The 20,286-nt window shown below is 36.9% G+C and overlaps 1 protein-coding gene across 2 annotated transcripts; it reads right to left on the bottom strand.

The window, feature by feature from the left end:
* Window positions 1-204: 204 nt before the first annotated feature.
* On the bottom strand, window positions 205-20,188 carry LOC128242321 (2,4-dienoyl-CoA reductase [(3E)-enoyl-CoA-producing], mitochondrial-like). Of its 2 annotated transcripts, none has more exons than XM_052959425.1 (8): window positions 20,121-20,188; window positions 16,786-16,979; window positions 16,304-16,361; window positions 15,885-16,119; window positions 15,344-15,443; window positions 14,406-14,478; window positions 5,120-5,266; window positions 205-3,869 (listed from the first exon to the last, which is right to left on the bottom strand). In XM_052959425.1, the coding sequence occupies exons 1-8, from the start codon at window positions 20,181-20,183 to the stop codon at window positions 3,747-3,749; spliced, it is 993 nt and encodes a 330-aa protein (XP_052815385.1). In that variant the 5' UTR covers window positions 20,184-20,188; the 3' UTR covers window positions 205-3,746. The 2 variants fall into 2 exon arrangements, with proteins under 2 accessions (XP_052815385.1, XP_052815386.1); XM_052959426.1 differs by having other exon boundaries at window positions 20,050-20,130.
* Window positions 20,189-20,286: the final 98 nt, after the last annotated feature.

Raw genomic sequence — 20,286 nt, forward strand, 5'->3', positions numbered from 1 at the left:
AGCAGGTGACCTTGACCATAGAGCTATTCTGCTTTAAAAATGTCAAAAACAGGGTTGTTTCAAAATCCAAAAAGAAGTCATTCAAAATAGTTTCTGTCTTTAGTTTAACATCAAATTTAATTCTTAATATTTAGCACAATAATGTCAAAAAGTTTCCACAACATTTGGTAAAGATTTGGTCATGTCAGTTCAAAAAGTAGTCCACAAGGTTAAATATTTTATTAAATCTTAACACTCCAGAAACAACATTTCTACTAAATCTTTATGAAACTTGGTCAGTATATAATGTCTCTCTGAAACCTAGGTCAAAGTTGAATATGAGTCATGTTTGGTCAAAATGTTGAAGAGTAAAAAAGACACTGATGGAAACATGGGGGCCGTATTCTCATACCAATCATGGTCAGGCCCCGAGGGTATGTGTCTGTTTGAAATTAAGGTCTAGTTTGATTTCGGGTCATTTTGAGTAAAAAATTAAGTTACTAGGTCCAATGTTTAAAAAACGTTGTGAACACTCTAAACATCACATTTCTACCTACTCTTTATGAAACTTGGTCAAGACCTATGTATCTATGAAATAGGTCAAAGTTGATCATAACTCGAATTGGGGTCAACATTAAGATTAATATCAATGTGTGAAAAACATTGGTTACCTTAATGAGGCCACATTTGCTATCTTGTCTTCAAGAATGTTAGCCTTTTTAAAATATAGGTCAAGGTTGATAAGGTGTCGGGTTAACTCGGCCCAATTACCTTTTCGGCCTGGTCTAAATCGGCCTAGTCCTTTTCGGCCTACTTTTGAAAGGGAGCGTGCCTATGGAATGCCGTTTGGTATGATATTGTTTACACCTAATTTACGGATAATTTGGAGCAGTTAATGTGTTACTATAGAGTGTTAAAGTAAACGCCGAAGACACCTCTGATAATTGGCATTTCAAAGGATGTTAATGATGTTTAAAAAATGATTACAACTACTGAATTATATTGCTAATGACTAAAAAAGTGGAAACACATTGTTTAATATTGAAAAGATACAAAATCACAAAGGGAAATGAGTAACAAGAGCACCGCGAAACGGAGCATTATACGCCCGAAGAAGATTCGGCTTGAGGTCTTTAATAAACATTTAGGTTATGCTAGTATACTGCTTTCTAGGTGTGAAGTGTTTACAACAAAGGCTTAAACTTCCAATATTGAAACTTTAATGATACTTAAGTTAGCAGTGCTAATAAAAACCTTTGTTCAACAGTATTTTTTTACAACATAGAATAATTGTAAAACAACATACATACTGGTAAGTAGTGCAATGAAGGATGTACTAATATGGAATCAGATTTTATGAAATGAAATATTTTTATAAAAAAAATAGAATATCTGAAACTTCCTTAGAAAATCTGAGAATACAAGTTTAAAAGTAGCAGGACTTGGAAAGTGCTCACAACACATCCTTTTAATGTAGCAATAATTTGTATAAAGTTATCTAAAAATTGCTTTATTGGTTACAAAGTTGTGGCTAGGACACGTTTTCTAAAAATTCCTTTATTAGTAGTAACACAAAGTTGTGGCCTGGACACAGAATTGCTAACGGAATTGCTAACGCCCCCCAGTGAAATTAGCCTTTGAGGTACGGACCTGGAAAGCATGCTTGACAAATCCTTTTAATGTTGAGATGATTTGTATAAAGTTATTTGAAAATTGCTTTAGTAGTAACCCAGTTATGGCCTGGACATGGAATTGCTAACGTCCCCCCCATGGTGATTCTAGTGATTGAGGTATGGACCTGGAAATTGCGCGTGACAAATCCTTTTAATGTAATGATGCTTTGTATAAAGTTATTTGAAAATGACTTTATTAGTGACCAAGTTGTGGCCCGGACACGGATTTGCTAACGCACCCCTATGGTGATTCTAGTCTTTGAGGTATGGACCTGGAAATTGCGCGCGACACATCCTTTTAATGTAGTGATGATTTGTATAAAGTTAAATGAAAATCGCTTTATTAGTTACCAAGTTATGGCCCGGACACGGAATTGCTAACGGACGGACAGACGGACGGACAGACGGACAGACGATGGAGGCCATAACATAATACGACCCTTCGGGCGTATAAAAAGGGAAGGCAATATATAAATGTGGTTCAAAAAATATTAATATTCATTGAAAACTCATTAAATTTATAGTATTCCGTAATATCATTGTTTGTTATATGTTAAGTTATTATCATGTATCATTGTAGCATGCGTTTGAATGAAGTAAGGCAACGTCAGCAGGTTGTTGACTGTGACTGGTGCCAGCGATGGCATCACAGAACTTGTGACGATGTACAAATGTATAAGTCTAATAAACTCTCTGTTCTGATCTGTTCATGAACAAGATTGTTGCTAAGCTACTTTAAGTACAGTGCTACTTTAATTGCATGGTCATAAACAATTATGTATTGTCACGTGTCATGGACAGAATGTCACTTCAATATTAGTGCCGCAACATCTTAAAATACAAGGGCCAGGGAAGCAAAAATAACATGTTACACCTAATTAATATTGAAGTCAATATTAGTGTTCAGCATATGTACTTAAAATAATAGTACATGCATTAAACAACGCATCAAAGACAAGTGGAGGTCTGGCGTTTGTCTGTCGACCATGCCTGGAGTAAAAGTGAATTCAGAGAGAGCCTAATATGCCTATTCTCGAGCTGAGCATAGTAACATTTTGTATCGTGGTGGACTTGAGATCACCCATATGTTTTATGTATTTATGTATTTTATCCTTTTATGCGATGTGGTTGATTTAAGAGTATATTAGTTATGAAATAATTGTTTGAAACATCGTATTTCTCTTTCTTTCGGAGTCCATTTTGTCTCTTGAAGAAATAACATGTCTGTTAATAACTTAATATTCTAAACAACATCGAGTCATCTACTATACCAGGGTATAAATTACTATACATATTTTGGATATTTTTTATTATTAATTGATTATATAAATAAGAATAGCAAGTATAATAATAATAAAAAATAAAAGTAGGCCGAAATGGACCAGGCCGAAATGGTAACTGGGCCGAAAAGGACCAGGCCGAAATGGTAATTGGGCCAGTTGACCCGGATTCGTTGATAAAAAGATCAAGAGGTAAATCAATGGTCTTAATAAAATATAAAACAAGTCTCTATATACCTGACCCTTCTTCCAGGAGTCTATTTGTCATAGAAGATACAATTGTCATTTATATAATCTAAATTATATTTATCAACAGCAATAAGATATAAAACATAGAATAATTTTCAAACAGACAATTTGCAAAGTAACAACTAACATACATGTTACTAGAAGACACACATTGTCATAAAGCTCATAACAGTATTGTATCACAGAATCATTTTCAATGATGGCCAATGATTTACAAGTATCAACATGGATTTTATCCATTCTTTATGATCATTTAATGAGACACTGCCAACTTCAGTCTGCCCTGGTATAGAAGTATGTACTATTTCAGTCCATATATATTTTTTACAAAATATATATTCTTTTATGATGTCAAAGTATGGAATATTGGCCCTTAAATTGACTTAAAATGAATAAAACAAATCTAATATTCAATGACATTTAGTCTGAGACCTGTGGTATGAAAGTACTGAAAAAAGCGGCAATGATATTTTTATTTTTTTCAAATTAGGGTTTTCCCTCTTTATCTTTAATTGAAACAGATGAAGTGTCTCTTTGATGTTTAATACATTTTCCAACGTTTCAATCACGATCCCTTAGTAGACTTGATCATCTGAGCGAGCATGTCCCACTGCTCTTTTGTGACATCCCGCAGTTCGTTGAACGACCCCGCCCGACTGTAGTACTCACCACCATCTAGTTTCACCACCTAAAAGAAAACAGGGTAACTTAATTTGGGTTTGATATATTTCAAGGGGCATATGTCAACAATTATTAATGTTATTAAAGCAGGAGTTATATGCCTTGCTGCATACATGTATGCATACTGCCTCTGGTAACATGTGAATATCTTGAGCACTTTTCCAGTAATATGTTAATGGTTTAGGGATGCAAGCGAATGGCAAAAGTGATATTCGAATATTCTGTAATTCTTTCGATCGAATATTCGAATATTCGAACACCAAAATGAACCTTTAAGAATTGTAGTAAACAATTATTATTCACTAAAGTAATAGTGGGGGCCCTGTTACCCTTCCTGGTCGTATTCGGTACATGCGACGGACCCTTATTGTTCCACAAATTAGCCTCTGAATTTCCCATTTACAAAATATATCCCAAGAAAAAGCAATATATCTTTAACAAAAAAAAACAAACCTCTGCGTTCATTTTTGTAAAAAATGCAAAATAAGATCAGGGAATTGCGTTTGTCCCAGTTAAAAGACGATATGCGCCAACGTGGGACTTGCAGCCTCGTTCTGGGATTGATGTTTACGAAATATATTTAATTATTTATAGAAAACGACACCATGTCTAAACGTCGCTTTTGTCTTAGGTATTGTACAACAATACAGGACATATATCCTTAAACGTTAAACCATACACTTTCAGTTAATTTTTGTACGCAAGAGCGTTATATTGAAAACATGAAAACAGTTTAAAGCACATAACTAGCACATGTCCTTCATATCATCAAGGCGATTTGAGCAATATCGCCAAGCTTGATTAGCAGTGAAGACAAAACATTGGTATAAAGGCCGATCTCTTAAACCCTTAATTGGCATGGTCATTTAAATGAACCCAAAATAATTGGAATGTGTTTTATGTCACTTGTCTAACAGCCGGTAAATGCAAAATTACGGGGACTGTTTATAGTTCCCGGCGATATATCCGATATGACGCGTGTATAGTGTCATCAAGTTCACACCTATGGCATTAGGGGTCGTTGTAAAAACAAGACAGACGAAGATGACAGTTGTAGGCAAAAAGTGTATTAATTTATTATTTCAACAAAAACATCGAATATTCGAATACCTATTTTGACATTCGAATACCAAACGTTCGATCGAATATTCGAATATTCGTTTGCATCCCTAGTTTTGAATAATGGCTATGACAACACATGACAATACCTTGATTTCCATCAATAAACAACCGGCAAGCTAAAAAGTTATTCTCTACCTCCCCAGTCATCCAGCTGCTGTAGTCAGAGACCATGTAGGCAACCAGATTGGCCAGTTCCTGGACCTCTCCCAGCCGACCAGTGGGCAGTACATCAAGCATCTTCTCTGACCACTGACCAGTAGGGTCTAGCCGGCTGAAAGCTCCCTGCAAGATGAGGAAATTACAATTTTTTTTTAATTTTATAGATATATTTAAATTAATTAACATTAGAAACCCCCAGCCAGCTTTTTGGCAAGTACATCCAGCACTTTCCCTGACCACTCTCTGTAACGTCCTGCCAGCCAACTAAATGCCCCCTGGAATGTAAATTATACGAAGTATGTTATTATATAAGTTGACATAAGTAAACAGGTCCTGTACATTGTATTATGCAATTGGCAGAACATCAAGCATCTTATTTTCTCTGACCACTGACCGATGGGATCCATTCGTGTGAAGACTTCATGTAGTGAGGACAAAGACATGCAGCAAATTCTATCAAACTGCTTTATCTTTTAAATAAAATCATAGTTAGTCAAAAGGTTTATTGTTAGGTCAATATTTGTCCAATAATAACTATTAACCAATCAAATCATTTGAAAGTGCAAACTGGCCAAAGTCACTTTGTAGCCTGTGGCAAACTTTACAAAGTTATATATAACTGGCTGCAGTTTTCAAGATTAACCTTTGCTTTGATTTAACTAGATCTATCTAACTACACGTCAAGCATGTCCGGCAGATCAATGGACGGTTCATCCAGCATCTTCTCTTGCTTAGATATAACTAGATCTATCTAACTACACGTCAAGCATGTCCGGCAGATCAATGGACGGTTCATCCAGCATCTTCTCTTGCTTAGATAAAACTAGATCTATCTAACTACACATCAAGCATGTCCGGCAGATCAATGGACAGTTCATCCAGCATCTTCTCTTGCTTAGATATAACTAGATCTATCTAACTACACGTCAAGCATGTCCAGCTGATCAATGGACGGTACATCCAGCATCTTCTCTTGCTTAGATAAATCTAGATCTATCTAACTACACGTCAAGCATGTCCAGCTGATCAATGGACGGTACATCCAGCATCTTCTCTTGCTTAGATAAAACTAGATCTATCTAACTACACGTCAAGCATGTCCAGCTGATCAATGGACAGTTCATCCAGCATCTTCTCTTGCTTAGATAAAACTAGATCTATCTAACTACACGTCAAGCATGTCCAGCTGATCAATGGACGGTACATCCAGCATCTTCTCTTGCTTAGATAAAACTAGATCTATCTAACTACACGTCAAGCATGTCCAGCTGATCAATGGACGGTACATCCAGCATCTTCTCTTGCTTAGATAAAACTAGATCTATCTAACTACACGTCAAGCATGTCCAGCAGATCAATGGACGGTACATCCAGCATCTTCTCTTGCTTAGATAAAACTAGATCTATCTAACTACACGTCAAGCATGTCCAGCTGATCAATGGACAGTTCATCCAGCATCTTCTCTTGCTTAGATATAACTAGATCTATCTAACTACACATCAAGCATGTCCGGCAGATCAATGGACAGTTCATCCAGCATCTTCTCTTGCTTAGATAAAACTAGATCTATCTAACTACACATCAAGCATGTCCGGCAGATCAATGGACAGTTCATCCAGCATCTTCTCTTGCTTTGATATAACTATATCTATCTAACTACACATCAAGCATGTCCGGCAGATCAATGAACGGTTCATCCAGCATCTTCTCTTGCTTTGATAAAACTAGATCTATCTAACTACACATCAAGCATGTCCGGCAGATCAATGGACAGTTCATCCAGCATCTTCTCTTGCTTAGATAAAACTAGATCTATCTAACTACACATCAAGCATGTCCAGCTGATCAATGGACGGTACATCCAGCAACTTCTCTTGCTTAGATATAACTAGATCTATCTAACTACACATCAAGCATGTCCAGCTGATCAATGGACGGTACATCCAGCATCTTCTCTTGCTTAGATATAACTAGATCTATCTAACTACACATCAAGCATGTCCGGCAGATCAATGGACAGTTCATCCAGCATCTTCTCTTGCTTAGATAAAACTAGATCTATCTAACTACATGTCAAGCATGTCCGGCAGATCAATGGACGGTTCATCCAGCATCTTCTCTTGCTTATATATAACTAGATCTATCTAACTACACGTCAAGCATGTCCAGCAGATCAATGGACGGTTCATCCAGCATCTTCTCTTGCTTAGATAAAACTAGATCTATCTAACTACACATCAAGCATGTCCGGCAGATCAATGGACGGTTCATCCAGCATCTTCTCTTGCTTAGATAAAACTAGATCTATCTAACTACACATCAAGCATGTCCGGCAGATCAATGGACAGTTCATCCAGCATCTTCTCTTGCTTTGATAAAACTAGATCTATCTAACTACACATCAAGCATGTCCGGCAGATCAATGGACGGTTCATCCAGCATCTTCTCTTGCTTTGATAAAACTAGATCTATCTAACTACACATCAAGCATGTCCGGCAGATCAATGGACGGTTCATCCAGCATCTTCTCTTGCTTAGATAAAACTAGATCTATCTAACTACATGTCAAGCATGTCCGGCAGATCAATGGACAGTTCATCCAGCATCTTCTCTTGCTTAGATAAAACTAGATCTATCTAACTACATGTCAAGCATGTCCGGCAGATCAATGGACGGTTCATCCAGCATCTTCTCTTGCTTAGATAAAACTAGATCTATCTAACTACATGTCAAGCATGTCCGGCAGATCAATGGACAGTTCATCCAGCATCTTCTCTTGCTTAGATAAAACTAGATCTATCTAACTACATGTCAAGCATGTCCGGCAGATCAATGGACGGTTCATCCAGCATCTTCTCTTGCTTAGATAAAACTAGATCTATCTAACTACATGTCAAGCATGTCCGGCAGATCAATGGACAGTTCATCCAGCATCTTCTCTTGCTTAGATAAAACTAGATCTATCTAACTACATGTCAAGCATGTCCGGCAGATCAATGGACGGTTCATCCAGCATCTTCTCTTGCTTAGATAAATCTAGATCTATCTAACTACACATCAAGCATGTCCGGCAGATCAATGGACGGTTCATCCAGCATCTTCTCTTGCTTAGATAAAACTAGATCTATCTAACTACACATCAAGCATGTCCAGCTGATCAATGGACGGTTCATCCAGCATCTTCTCTTGCTTAGATAAAACTAGATCTATCTAACTACACGTCAAGCATGTCCAGCAGATCAATGGACGGTACATCCAGCATCTTCTCTTGCTTAGATAAAACTAGATCTATCTAACTACACGTCAAGCATGTCCGGCAGATCAATGGACGGTACATCCAGCATCTTCTCTTGCTTAGATAAAACTAGATCTATCTAACTACACGTCAAGCATGTCCAGCTGATCAATGGACGGTTCATCCAGCATCTTCTCTTGCTTAGATAAAACTAGATCTATCTAACTACACGTCAAGCATGTCCAGCTGATCAATGGACGGTTCATCCAGCATCTTCTCTTGCTTAGATAAAACTAGATCTATCTAACTACACGTCAAGCATGTCCGGCAGATCAATGGACGGTACATCCAGCATCTTCTCTTGCTTAGATAAAACTAGATCTATCTAACTACATATCAAGCATGTCCGGCAGATCAATGGACGGTACATCCAGCATCTTCTCTTGCTTAGATAAAACTAGATCTATCTAACTACACATCAAGCATGTCCAGCTGATCAATGGACGGTACATCCAGCATCTTCTCTTGCTTAGATAAAACTAGATCTATCTAACTACATGTCAAGCATGTCCAGCTGATCAATGGACGGTACATCCAGCATCTTCTCTTGCTTAGATAAAACTAGATCTATCTAACTACATGTCAAGCATGTCCAGCTGATCAATGGACGGTTCATCCAGCATCTTCTCTTGCTTAGATAAAACTAGATCTATCTAACTACACATCAAGCATGTCCAGCTGATCAATGGACGGTACATCCAGCATCTTCTCTTGCTTAGATAAAACTAGATCTATCTAACTACATATCAAGCATGTCCGGCAGATCAATGGACGGTACATCCAGCATCTTCTCTTGCTTAGATAAAACTAGATCTATCTAACTACACGTCAAGCATGTCCAGCTGATCAATGGACGGTTCATCCAGCATCTTCTCTTGCTTTGATAAAACTATATCTATCTAACTACACATCAAGCATGTCCGGCAGATCAATGGACAGTTCATCCAGCATCTTCTCTTGCTTTGATATAACTAGATCTATCTAACTACACGTCAAGCATGTCCAGCTGATCAATGGACGGTACATCCAGCATCTTCTCTTGCTTTGATAAAACTATATCTATCTAACTACACATCAAGCATGTCCTAGAGATCAATGGACAGTTCATCCAGCATCTTCTCTTGCTTTGATATAACTAGATCTATCTAACTACACGTCAAGCATGTCCGGCAGATCAATGGACGGTACATCCAGCATCTTCTCTTGCTTTGATAAAACTATATCTATCTAACTACACATCAAGCATGTCCGGCAGATCAATGGACAGTTCATCCAGCATCTTCTCTTGCTTTGATATAACTAGATCTATCTAACTACACGTCAAGCATGTCCGGCAGATCAATGGACGGTACATCCAGCATCTTCTCTTGCTTAGATAAAACTAGATCTATCTAACTACACATCAAGCATGTCCGGCAGATCAATGGACGGTTCATCCAGCATCTTCTCTTGCTTAGATAAAACTAGATCTATCTAACTACACGTCAAGCATGTCCGGCAGATCAATGGACGGTACATCCAGCATCTTCTCTTGCTTAGATAAAACTAGATCTATCTAACTACACGTCAAGCATGTCCAGCTGATCAATGGACGGTACATCCAGCATCTTCTCTTGCTTAGATAAAACTAGATCTATCTAACTACACGTCAAGCATGTCCAGCTGATCAATGGACATTTCATCCAGCAACTTCTATTGCTTATATATAACTAGATCTATCTAACTACACGTCAAGCATGTCCGGCAGATCAATGGACGGTACATCCAGCATCTTCTCTTGCTTTGATAAAACTAGATCTATCTAACTACACGTCAAGCATGTCCGGCAGATCAATGGACAGTTCATCCAGCATCTTCTCTTGCTTAGATATAACTAGATCTATCTAACTACACGTCAAGCATGTCCGGCAGATCAATGGACAGTTCATCCAGCATCTTCTCTTGCTTAGATAAAACTAGATCTATCTAACTACACGTCAAGCATGTCCGGCAGATCAATGGACAGTTCATCCAGCATCTTCTCTTGCTTAGATAAAACTAGATCTATCTAACTACACGTCAAAAATGTCCAGCTGATCAATGGACGGTTCATCCAGCATCTTCTCTTGCTTTGATATAACTAGATCTATCTAACTACACGTCAAGCATGTCCAGCTGATCAATGGACGGTACATCCAGCATCTTCTCTTGCTTAGATTATAACTAGATCTATCTAACTACACGTCAAGCATGTCCAGCTGATCAATGGACAGTTCATCCAGCATCTTCTCTTGCTTAGATTATAACTAGATCTATCTAACTACACGTCAAGCATGTCCAGCTGATCAATGGACAGTTCATCCAGCATCTTCTCTTGCTTAGATAAAACTAGATCTATCTAACTACACGTCAAGCATGTCCGGCAGATCAATGGACAGTTCATCCAGCATCTTCTCTTGCTTAGATAAAACTAGATCTATCTAACTACACGTCAAAAATGTCCAGCTGATCAATGGAAGGTACATCCAGCATCTTCTCTTGCTTTGATATAACTAGATCTATCTAACTACACGTCAAGCATGTCCAGCTGATCAATGGACAGTTCATCCAGCATCTTCTCTTGCTTAGATAAAACTAGATCTATCTAACTACATATCAAGCATGTCCGGCAGATCAATGGACGGTACATCCAGCATCTTCTCTTGCTTATATATAACTAGATCTATCTAACTACACGTCAAGCATGTCCAGCTGATCAATGGACGGTACATCCAGCATCTTCTCTTGCTTAGATATAACTAGATCTATCTAACTACATGTCAAGCATGTCCAGCTGATCAATGGACAGTTCATCCAGCAACTTCTATTGCTTATATATAACTAGATCTATCTAACTACACGTCAAGCATGTCCGGCAGATCAATGGACGGTTCATCCAGCATCTTCTCTTGCTTAGATAAAACTAGATCTATCTAACTACACGTCAAGCATGTCCGGCAGATCAATGGACGGTTCATCCAGCATCTTCTCTTGCTTAGATAAAACTAGATCTATCTAACTACACGTCAAGCATGTCCGGCAGATCAATGGACAGTTCATCCAGCATCTTCTCTTGCTTATATATAACTAGATCTATCTAACCACACGTCAAGCATGTCCAGCTGATCAATGGACGGTACATCCAGCATCTTCTCTTGCTTAGATTATAACTAGATCTATCTAACTACACGTCAAGCATGTCCAGCTGATCAATGGACGGTACATCCAGCATCTTCTCTTGCTTATATATAACTAGATCTATCTAACTACACATCAAGGATGTCCGGCAGATCAATGGACGGTTCATCCAGCATCTTCTCTTGCTTAGATAAAACTAGATCTATCTAACTACACATCAAGCATGTCCGGCAGATCAATGGACGGTTCATCCAGCATCTTCTCTTGCTTAGATAAAACTAGATCTATCTAACTACACATCAAGCATGTCCGGCAGATCAATGGACGGTTCATCCAGCATCTTCTCTTGCTTAGATAAAACTAGATCTATCTAACTACACATCAAGCATGTCCGGCAGATCAATGGACGGTACATCCAGCATCTTCTCTTGCTTAGATATAACTAGATCTATCTAACTACATGTCAAGCATGTCCAGCAGATCAATGGACGGTACATCCAGCATCTTCTCTTGCTTAGATATAACTAGATCTATCTAACTACATGTCAAGCATGTCCAGCTGATCAATGGACGGTTCATCCAGCATCTTCTCTTGCTTATATATAACTAGATCTATCTAACTACACGTCAAGCATGTCCGGCAGATCAATGGACGGTACATCCAGCATCTTCTCTTGCTTAGATATAACTAGATCTATCTAACTACATGTCAAGCATGTCCAGCAGATCAATGGACGGTACATCCAGCATCTTCTCTTGCTTATATATAACTAGATCTATCTAACTACACATCAAGCATGTCCAGCAGATCAATGGACGGTACATCCAGCATCTTCTCTTGCTTAGATATAACTAGATCTATCTAACTACACATCAAGCATGTCCAGCAGATCAATGGACGGTACATCCAGCATCTTCTCTTGCTTAGATATAACTAGATCTATCTAACTACACGTCAAGCATGTCCAGCAGATCAATGGACAGTTCATCCAGCATCTTCTCTTGCTTTGATATAACTAGATCTATCTAACTACACGTCAAGCATGTCCGGCAGATCAATGGACGGTACATCCAGCATCTTCTCTTGCTTAGATATAACTAGATCTATCTAACTACATGTCAAGCATGTCCAGCTGATCAATGGACAGTTCATCCAGCAACTTCTATTGCTTAGATATAACTAGATCTATCTAACTACACGTCAAGCATGTCCGGCAGATCAATGGACAGTTCATCCAGCATCTTCTCTTGCTTAGATATAACTAGATCTATCTAACTACACATCAAGCATGTCCAGCAGATCAATGGACGGTACATCCAGCATCTTCTCTTGCTTAGATATAACTAGATCTATCTAACTACATGTCAAGCATGTCCAGCTGATCAATGGACAGTTCATCCAGCAACTTCTATTGCTTAGATATAACTAGATCTATCTAACTACACGTCAAGCATGTCCGGCAGATCAATGGACGGTTCATCCAGCATCTTCTCTTGCTTAGATATAACTAGATCTATCTAACTACATGTCAAGCATGTCCGGCAGATCAATGGACCGTACATCCAGCATCTTCTCTTGCTTAGATATAACTAGATCTATCTAACTACATGTCAAGCATGTCCGGCAGATCAATGGACGGTACATCCAGCATCTTCTCTTGCTTAGATATAACTAGATCTATCTAACTACACATCAAGCATGTCCGGCAGATCAATGGACAGTTCATCCAGCATCTTCTCTTGCTTTGATATAACTAGATCTATCTAACTACACATCAAGCATGTCCGGCAGATCAATGGACATTTCATCCAGCATCTTCTCTTGCTTAGATAAAACTATATCTATCTAACTACACATCAAGCATGTCCGGCAGATCAATGGACAGTTCATCCAGCATCTTCTCTTGCTTATATATAACTAGATCTATCTAACTACACATCAAGCATGTCCGGCAGATCAATGGACGGTTCATCCAGCATCTTCTCTTGCTTTGATAAAACTATATCTATCTAACTACACATCAAGCATGTCCGGCAGATCAATGGACAGTTCATCCAGCATCTTCTCTTGCTTTGATAAAACTATATCTATCTAACTACACATCAAGCATGTCCGGCAGATCAATGGACAGTTCATCCAGCATCTTCTCTTGCTTATATATAACTAGATCTATCTAACTACACATCAAGCATGTCCGGCAGATCAATGGACGGTTCATCCAGCATCTTCTCTTGCTTAGATAAAACTAGATCTATCTAACTACATGTCAAGCATGTCCAGCTGATCAATGGACAGTTCATCCAGCAACTTCTATTGCTTATATATAACTAGATCTATCTAACTACACGTCAAGCATGTCCGGCAGATCAATGGACGGTTCATCCAGCATCTTCTCTTGCTTAGATAAAACTAGATCTATCTAACTACACGTCAAGCATGTCCAGCAGATCAATGGACGGTTCATCCAGCATCTTCTCTTGCTTAGATAAAACTATATCTATCTAACTACACGTCAAGCATGTCCAGCAGATCAATGGACGGTACATCCAGCATCTTCTCTTGCTTAGATAAAACTATATCTATCTAACTACACGTCAAGCATGTCCGGCAGATCAATGGACAGTTCATCCAGCATCTTCTCTTGCTTAGATAAAACTAGATCTATCTAACTACATGTAACACCTTGTCTGACTGATCAATGGAAGATACATCCTGCATCTGCTCTGACAATTGTCAAGTATTTTCTAGCCTGGAGTGACCATACATTAATACAAATTTACATGAATACTTTAATTTCAATAGTCCACACCTTAGTTCTGATGGGGCCAGGCTGTATACAGTTGTACCGGATTCCGTACCTGCCCCACTCACTGGCTAACGACCTGGAAAACAAAAGGTCAGATGACCATTTGGTACGGCATTGTCTGATGCCTATGTGTCTCATTGTACATCCTTGAGGGCTTTACTAAACTTGTTGTCATGGCTTCTGTGACTCTTGTACTCCTTGGATGCTTTGATTTTAAGCAGGCTAAACATAGTCATGGGATTCTACCTTTTGAAAACCAATCATATATCATATATGAACCATGATATTATGGAAATAATGGAAGTTGACACCTAGCGGTCTTTTTTCAAACTGAGGTTAAGAATGCGTTTCACAGTTATTAAAACCTATTATTTAAGAGGATGAGGTATTGGTCTGACACAAAATGAATTTTAAAAAATGATAATTTCCAAAACTTTTGAAAAAAGAGCTTGTTTCATTCAGGATTTGTCTTAGACTCACTAAGGTATTGTTAGCACAGAGAGTCAAAGAAGATTTGTCTACTTAACTGGGAGTAATATCAAGTCATGTTATGCGGGAAACATGGTCCTAAAATTTGAGTAATATTTTCTTTTAATTTGTGACCTTGTATGAAGTATCGAGAAAGATTAGAGAGAACATAGCTTACTAGGATGCCCATTGTAAATTTCAGATGTTTCATTTTTATTTTTTTTTCTACCTCGAAAACAGACATAAAAACAATATGGTGGATTTTCATGCCTGATTGACAAAAAATACTGGAGGTTTAGACTGCTTTCAACAGTTATTGCTTTTTCCATTAGTTTTTTTATTGGTTTATCAAGCAGCGCCATCTTTAATCCATTCATACCAGTAAGTGCTTTCATGTCCCCATGTGCAAGGTGTACAGTTAATAAATACATAATGTATTGGGAACTGTTAAACTAACAACATGTATTGCTTACTTAGCAAGGGCCTCAACTCCTGCCTTGGCAGCTGCACTCGGAGTAACAAACCCTGATCCACTCATGGCGTAGATTGTTGTAATGGCCAGAAACACCCCACCTGGAAATTTACAGCAAAAGAAACTACAGCTGTTACAGGAGTGAGGAATATTCCAACATGCTGCTTGGACAAATGTAAAACCATAGAAAATATGAAGATGATAGGTATACAAAATACAACAGTTATACCTACCCTTATAAAGGACTGAGTTTTCATGTGAATTGAAAAGCAAATTTCTTAGACATTTTATTTTTTTAAATACAAATAAAGAGTGAAGTACATTTTATAAGTTTCCAAGCCTTTCTTATGCTATCTAGTATCTACATTCTTGTCCTATATCTTTTTTTCAGAAACTCTAATATGTATTTTATAATTTTAAATTGTAGTTTAATCTACTTACTATAGCTATTTTAAATTAATTTAACCTTCTGTTATATGATGTTTTAATACATAAATAATATTATTATGAATTTGATAATATAAAATTTAAATTTGAAATACCTTGATTTGCTTCTATCATCCTCCGGCCAAGTTCTAACGAGACAAAGGCTGTCCCATTGAGGACAATATCAGTCACAGCTTTCCAGCCATTGGATGTGAGCCTTTCTGTTGGGGATATAAAGTTGCCTGCTGCATTGTTGATAACTATGTTGGGAAGGCCAAAATGTTCCACACATTCATCAACAGCAGCCTTTACTGCATCTGGATTCCTGACATCAGCAGCTACAGCTAACACCTGGGTGCACAATGTACCACATGTTCATGTACAAAAGTATTAGTAGAGTTACTGTGTAAGATAAGGAAATTAAAATATTCCATCTTGTCTAGCAAGGTTGCATCATACCAGTAATTATAGACTATCTAGATCTGATGCTCACGGCTCATAATTGAAACAAACAATACTCAAACTATAAACATACCTTGTTTCCTGTGGCTTTCTCTATCTCTTCAGCTGTCCCTTTCAACACATCCAATTTTCTGAACAAAAAAGAAGAAAGAAGTACCAGTACATATTGAGGGTTTTAATAAAAACCATGATATCTAAAATCAACAAAAGAGTGACTGTATTCAATAGTATCTTTGAGACTACATGTAAATATGAAAATACAGGTAAATAGAAGCTTGCTAATAACTGTAAATTAAGTCTGATATATATATACACTTTAAAAAGGCCTAAATTTAATATTTAATGTTTCCACGACCCAAACAATTTTATTGCTAGAAGTGTTATAATTATATTTTTAGTTTGTACAATACATTTATAAGTTCTGTCTCTTTTTGTAAAAATATAATTATATAAAATATTAACATGTATCACACTAAATCTAACTGGGTGGAGGGATGAGAAAGAAAGAATTTTTTTTTTCAATTTTGGCCTTACTTTACATAATGCTCTATCTACCTGCTGGTGATGACAACCTGTGCTCCAAGCCTGGAGAGTGTGGTAGCCATCCCCTTACCCAGTCCCGTACCGCCCCCAGTGATAAAGGCTGTCTTCCCTGTAAATGTCCCATCCTTCAGCATAGGGACATTCACTGCTGGGAAGTGTACAGCCTGCTCTCTGTTGCTTTGGTAGCGACATTGCAGGGCTAGAACCTGAAAAAAAATTCAACAATTTGAATGTTCACATTAACTTTTTGAAAAAAGTCGAATCAAGTGAATATATTTTGTCCCATTTTAACGATTTTAAATGCAATTTCTGGTATTGGTGATATTGTGAAATCACGGAGTTGACAAGTTAGACATTGACAGTAGACTGGATTTCTAAGGGCACATGGAATTTTTTTTTTTCGACAGGGTAAATTCCACAAGCACTTAGAACTATTATGGCTTTAATTATACATGTACATGGGTGAAAATAAAAACAAGAGCTGTCACAGAGACATTGCGCTTGACTATTCCGCCGCTTTTCGGTGTATGGTTTGAAAAGTTTAGGCAAAACATGCATGGATCACTGTTAGATTAGATTTCAATGCAATGCATGATGTGCTGAGATATTTACATAAATTGAATTGGAAAATATTTGAGGTGGTATGCAAACTTTAATGTAATTTCTAAGTTGAAAAAGGGGCATAATTCTGTCAAAATGCTTGATACAGTGACATCCTCCTGTGTACAGGTTGGGGGCACGATGGTGAACAAGGGTGCTAAGTTTCAAAGCCAGATGTCAATGAAATTTGAAAATATTTGAGGTGGTACGCAAACTTTAACGTAAATTCTAAGTAAAAAAAGGGCACAATTTTGTCAAAATGCTTGATAGAGTTACCTCCTCCTCTGTACAGGTTGTGGGCATTGCAGCATTTTATTGCTTTCACGGATTAACAATGACAGCCTTTAACTATTATGTCTCTTATTTGCAAACGATTTTAAGATTTAGCTCAACAGCTTTGTTGTTGCGTAATTAACGTGTTAGTTTTAAAAAAGCAAATCAAAGAATTTTAGGTTGTCGGAAAGACACGTGATATGCAAATTTCGTAATGATGCGCTAAAAATAGATTTGCTTTCGGTTTAGTCGCAATTTGTAATGACTATAAATGCAGCATTTTAGGGAGTTAAAAAGAGTCAAAAAGATTAACAGAAGTCATTGAGTATGCCTATAAATAAATAGAACTAATCCCATTTGATAAGGCATCCAATAAGTTGGCTGGAGTAAAGAGTAGACACTATTTTATTAGGACAGTATGGCCTTAGTTTGACAATGTATATTTCTTTGAGTTTCCATTAATTTCAGATTTATCTCATAATTTCATAATTGTATTCTTTAATTCTACGACACTATTGAATGCAGACATTAGACTAAAATCAACATATTGATGTATATGTCGCATTTTTTGCATTATTTTCATTTTTTAAATTTATGTACTTGTCCATATATTTTGTCAATACTAAGAAGAACAATTTGCTAATATCTTGTGCTTCATGTGCAACAATATTATATTATGTTCTGCACGACAATGTGCTAATTAAATGCAATTTAAAGCTCTTAAAATGCTTGAACCCCATGAGCTTCAGGGGGCTTCAGGGGCCCCCTTTACCCATCCCCCCCCCCCCCCCCCCCCGAAAAAAGTGGCGACAACTTTTTAGAACCCAGGGGGAACCCTGACTTTGAAAATATTTGAGGTGGTACGCAAACTGTAAGTAGAAAAAGAGGCATAATTTTGTCAAAATGCATGATAGAGTTACCTCCTCCTGCATACAGGTTGGGGGCATGGTGGTGAACAAGTGTGCAAAGTTTCAAAACCATATGTCAATGGACTTTGAAAATATTTGAGGTGGTACGCAAACTTTAACATAAGTGGTTACGCCGACGCTCGGGTGACTAGGATAGCTCTCCTTATTCTTCGAATAGTCAATCTAAAAATGAATCCTGAGCGTGAATAAGGGGTAAATTTAAACCACATGCAATGAGTAAGTTATGCATTGAATAAGATAGCAAGAAGGTTCTAGATACATATATCAAAAGGGCAAGTGGATTCAAAAACAAGAAAAAAATGCAAACTTATTATTTTTGAAAAAGTTATTGAACTTTTTGTAAAATGAGTACCGGTACCATACTTTGATACATTTTGTTTTTTTAAATAACAGGTTTAAAGCTGTTTCAGCTCAATTTTATCATAAACAAAATGTATATACAACATTTTAACAGTAAAGAGTCAATGTATTAAAGCAAAAGCGTCAAAATCGAGATTTTAGTGCTTTAAAGGGTCAGTTTTTTATACTTTTGTGCTGTTCAAAATGGAATTAGTCGAAAAAATATTGAAATAAATAAATAAAAAAACATATCACTACTAGATGAAGAAACAAGACTTCATCTAATTAATAATACTTTTCAATGCTGCAAGAAGAAAAGTATCAATTGGCCATTTTCAGAGCAAACTAAAACTATACACCAACTATTTCTAAGAAGCCATGTAGAAACATTATTCATTAATATTTTCTAAACTTTTGCTAACGTAATTACCAACATATTACACATCAGTATAAAGAAAACCTTTTTTGATATTTTAGGTGGTTACAAAGTTATTCAAAGTTGAAAACATGATTTCAGTTAAATTTCACGCTAAAACCAGTACACTTGGGACATTTTTTGAAGGTTTTTTTCTGCATTATTTTTCAATGGACTGTTGTAATGCTATGAAACTTAAAACAACAATAAACCATTATAAAACACATATTCAGGAGTAAAAATATAACCAGTTTCCTATTTCAGTAATCAGTAAAAAGGAAATTATTAAAAGGCTTCATTTTTTTATTTTCACCCGCATGTCATGTTTTCCAATACACAAAAAGTCAAAAGTGTCTGGTTGAATTCTGCTGCATTGCAAAGGAAAATTAAGAGGTTGTATTCAGGTATTTTTGGAACAAGCATGAAACATATATCAAAATGTTGCTGAATATAACAAGTTGGACAAGTACACTGTATTGGGACTTGAGTCCATGACTGACAGCTGCAACATCGGGTCTCTACAAATGCACACCCATTATAATCCTAATTTCAATGATTGTATTTTATGCAATTTTCTCTGCATGTGTTATTTAAAAAAATGATTTAAAATATCAAAACTATGAAATATTGAGAACGTTCTATTTCTTAACCCCAATATTTGCTAAACAACATTCCCCACCCACCCGATATATATACAGATTATATTTAAATTAGACTTACTCGTATTTTTGAATCAACACGATTTTAAATCATTCTTTGGGTACCTTTAACGAATAGTGATTCATGAATACCTTTGCATATGGTCGATTTATATTGTTGAAAACCCGGTTTAAAACTCTCATGGGCGCCGCCATTTTGAAATATGCAGGAGAAGTAATTACTATTGACACTTTATTGGCTACACCACCATCTTTATTTAATTATTATATCATATTGTTTTATATCATATATATCTTT

The sequence above is a fragment of the Mya arenaria genome, chromosome 8 (assembly GCF_026914265.1).
Source record: "Mya arenaria isolate MELC-2E11 chromosome 8, ASM2691426v1".
Classification (NCBI taxonomy): Eukaryota; Metazoa; Mollusca; class Bivalvia; order Myida; family Myidae; genus Mya; species Mya arenaria.

Bases quoted from the DNA above. Each gene is read 5' to 3' on its own strand.
- LOC128242321 (XM_052959425.1), bottom strand. From the start codon at position 20,183: ATGGCGGCGCCCATGAGAGTTTTAAACCGGGTTTTCAACAATATAAAT. The intron at 16,980-20,120 runs GTATTCATGAAT...ATTTTTTTTCAG, and splicing joins TAAATCGACCATATGCAAAG to GTTCTAGCCCTGCAATGTCG. The intron at 5,267-14,405 runs GTGTGGACTATT...CTCATCTTGCAG, and splicing joins CTGGCCCCATCAGAACTAAG to GGAGCTTTCAGCCGGCTAGA.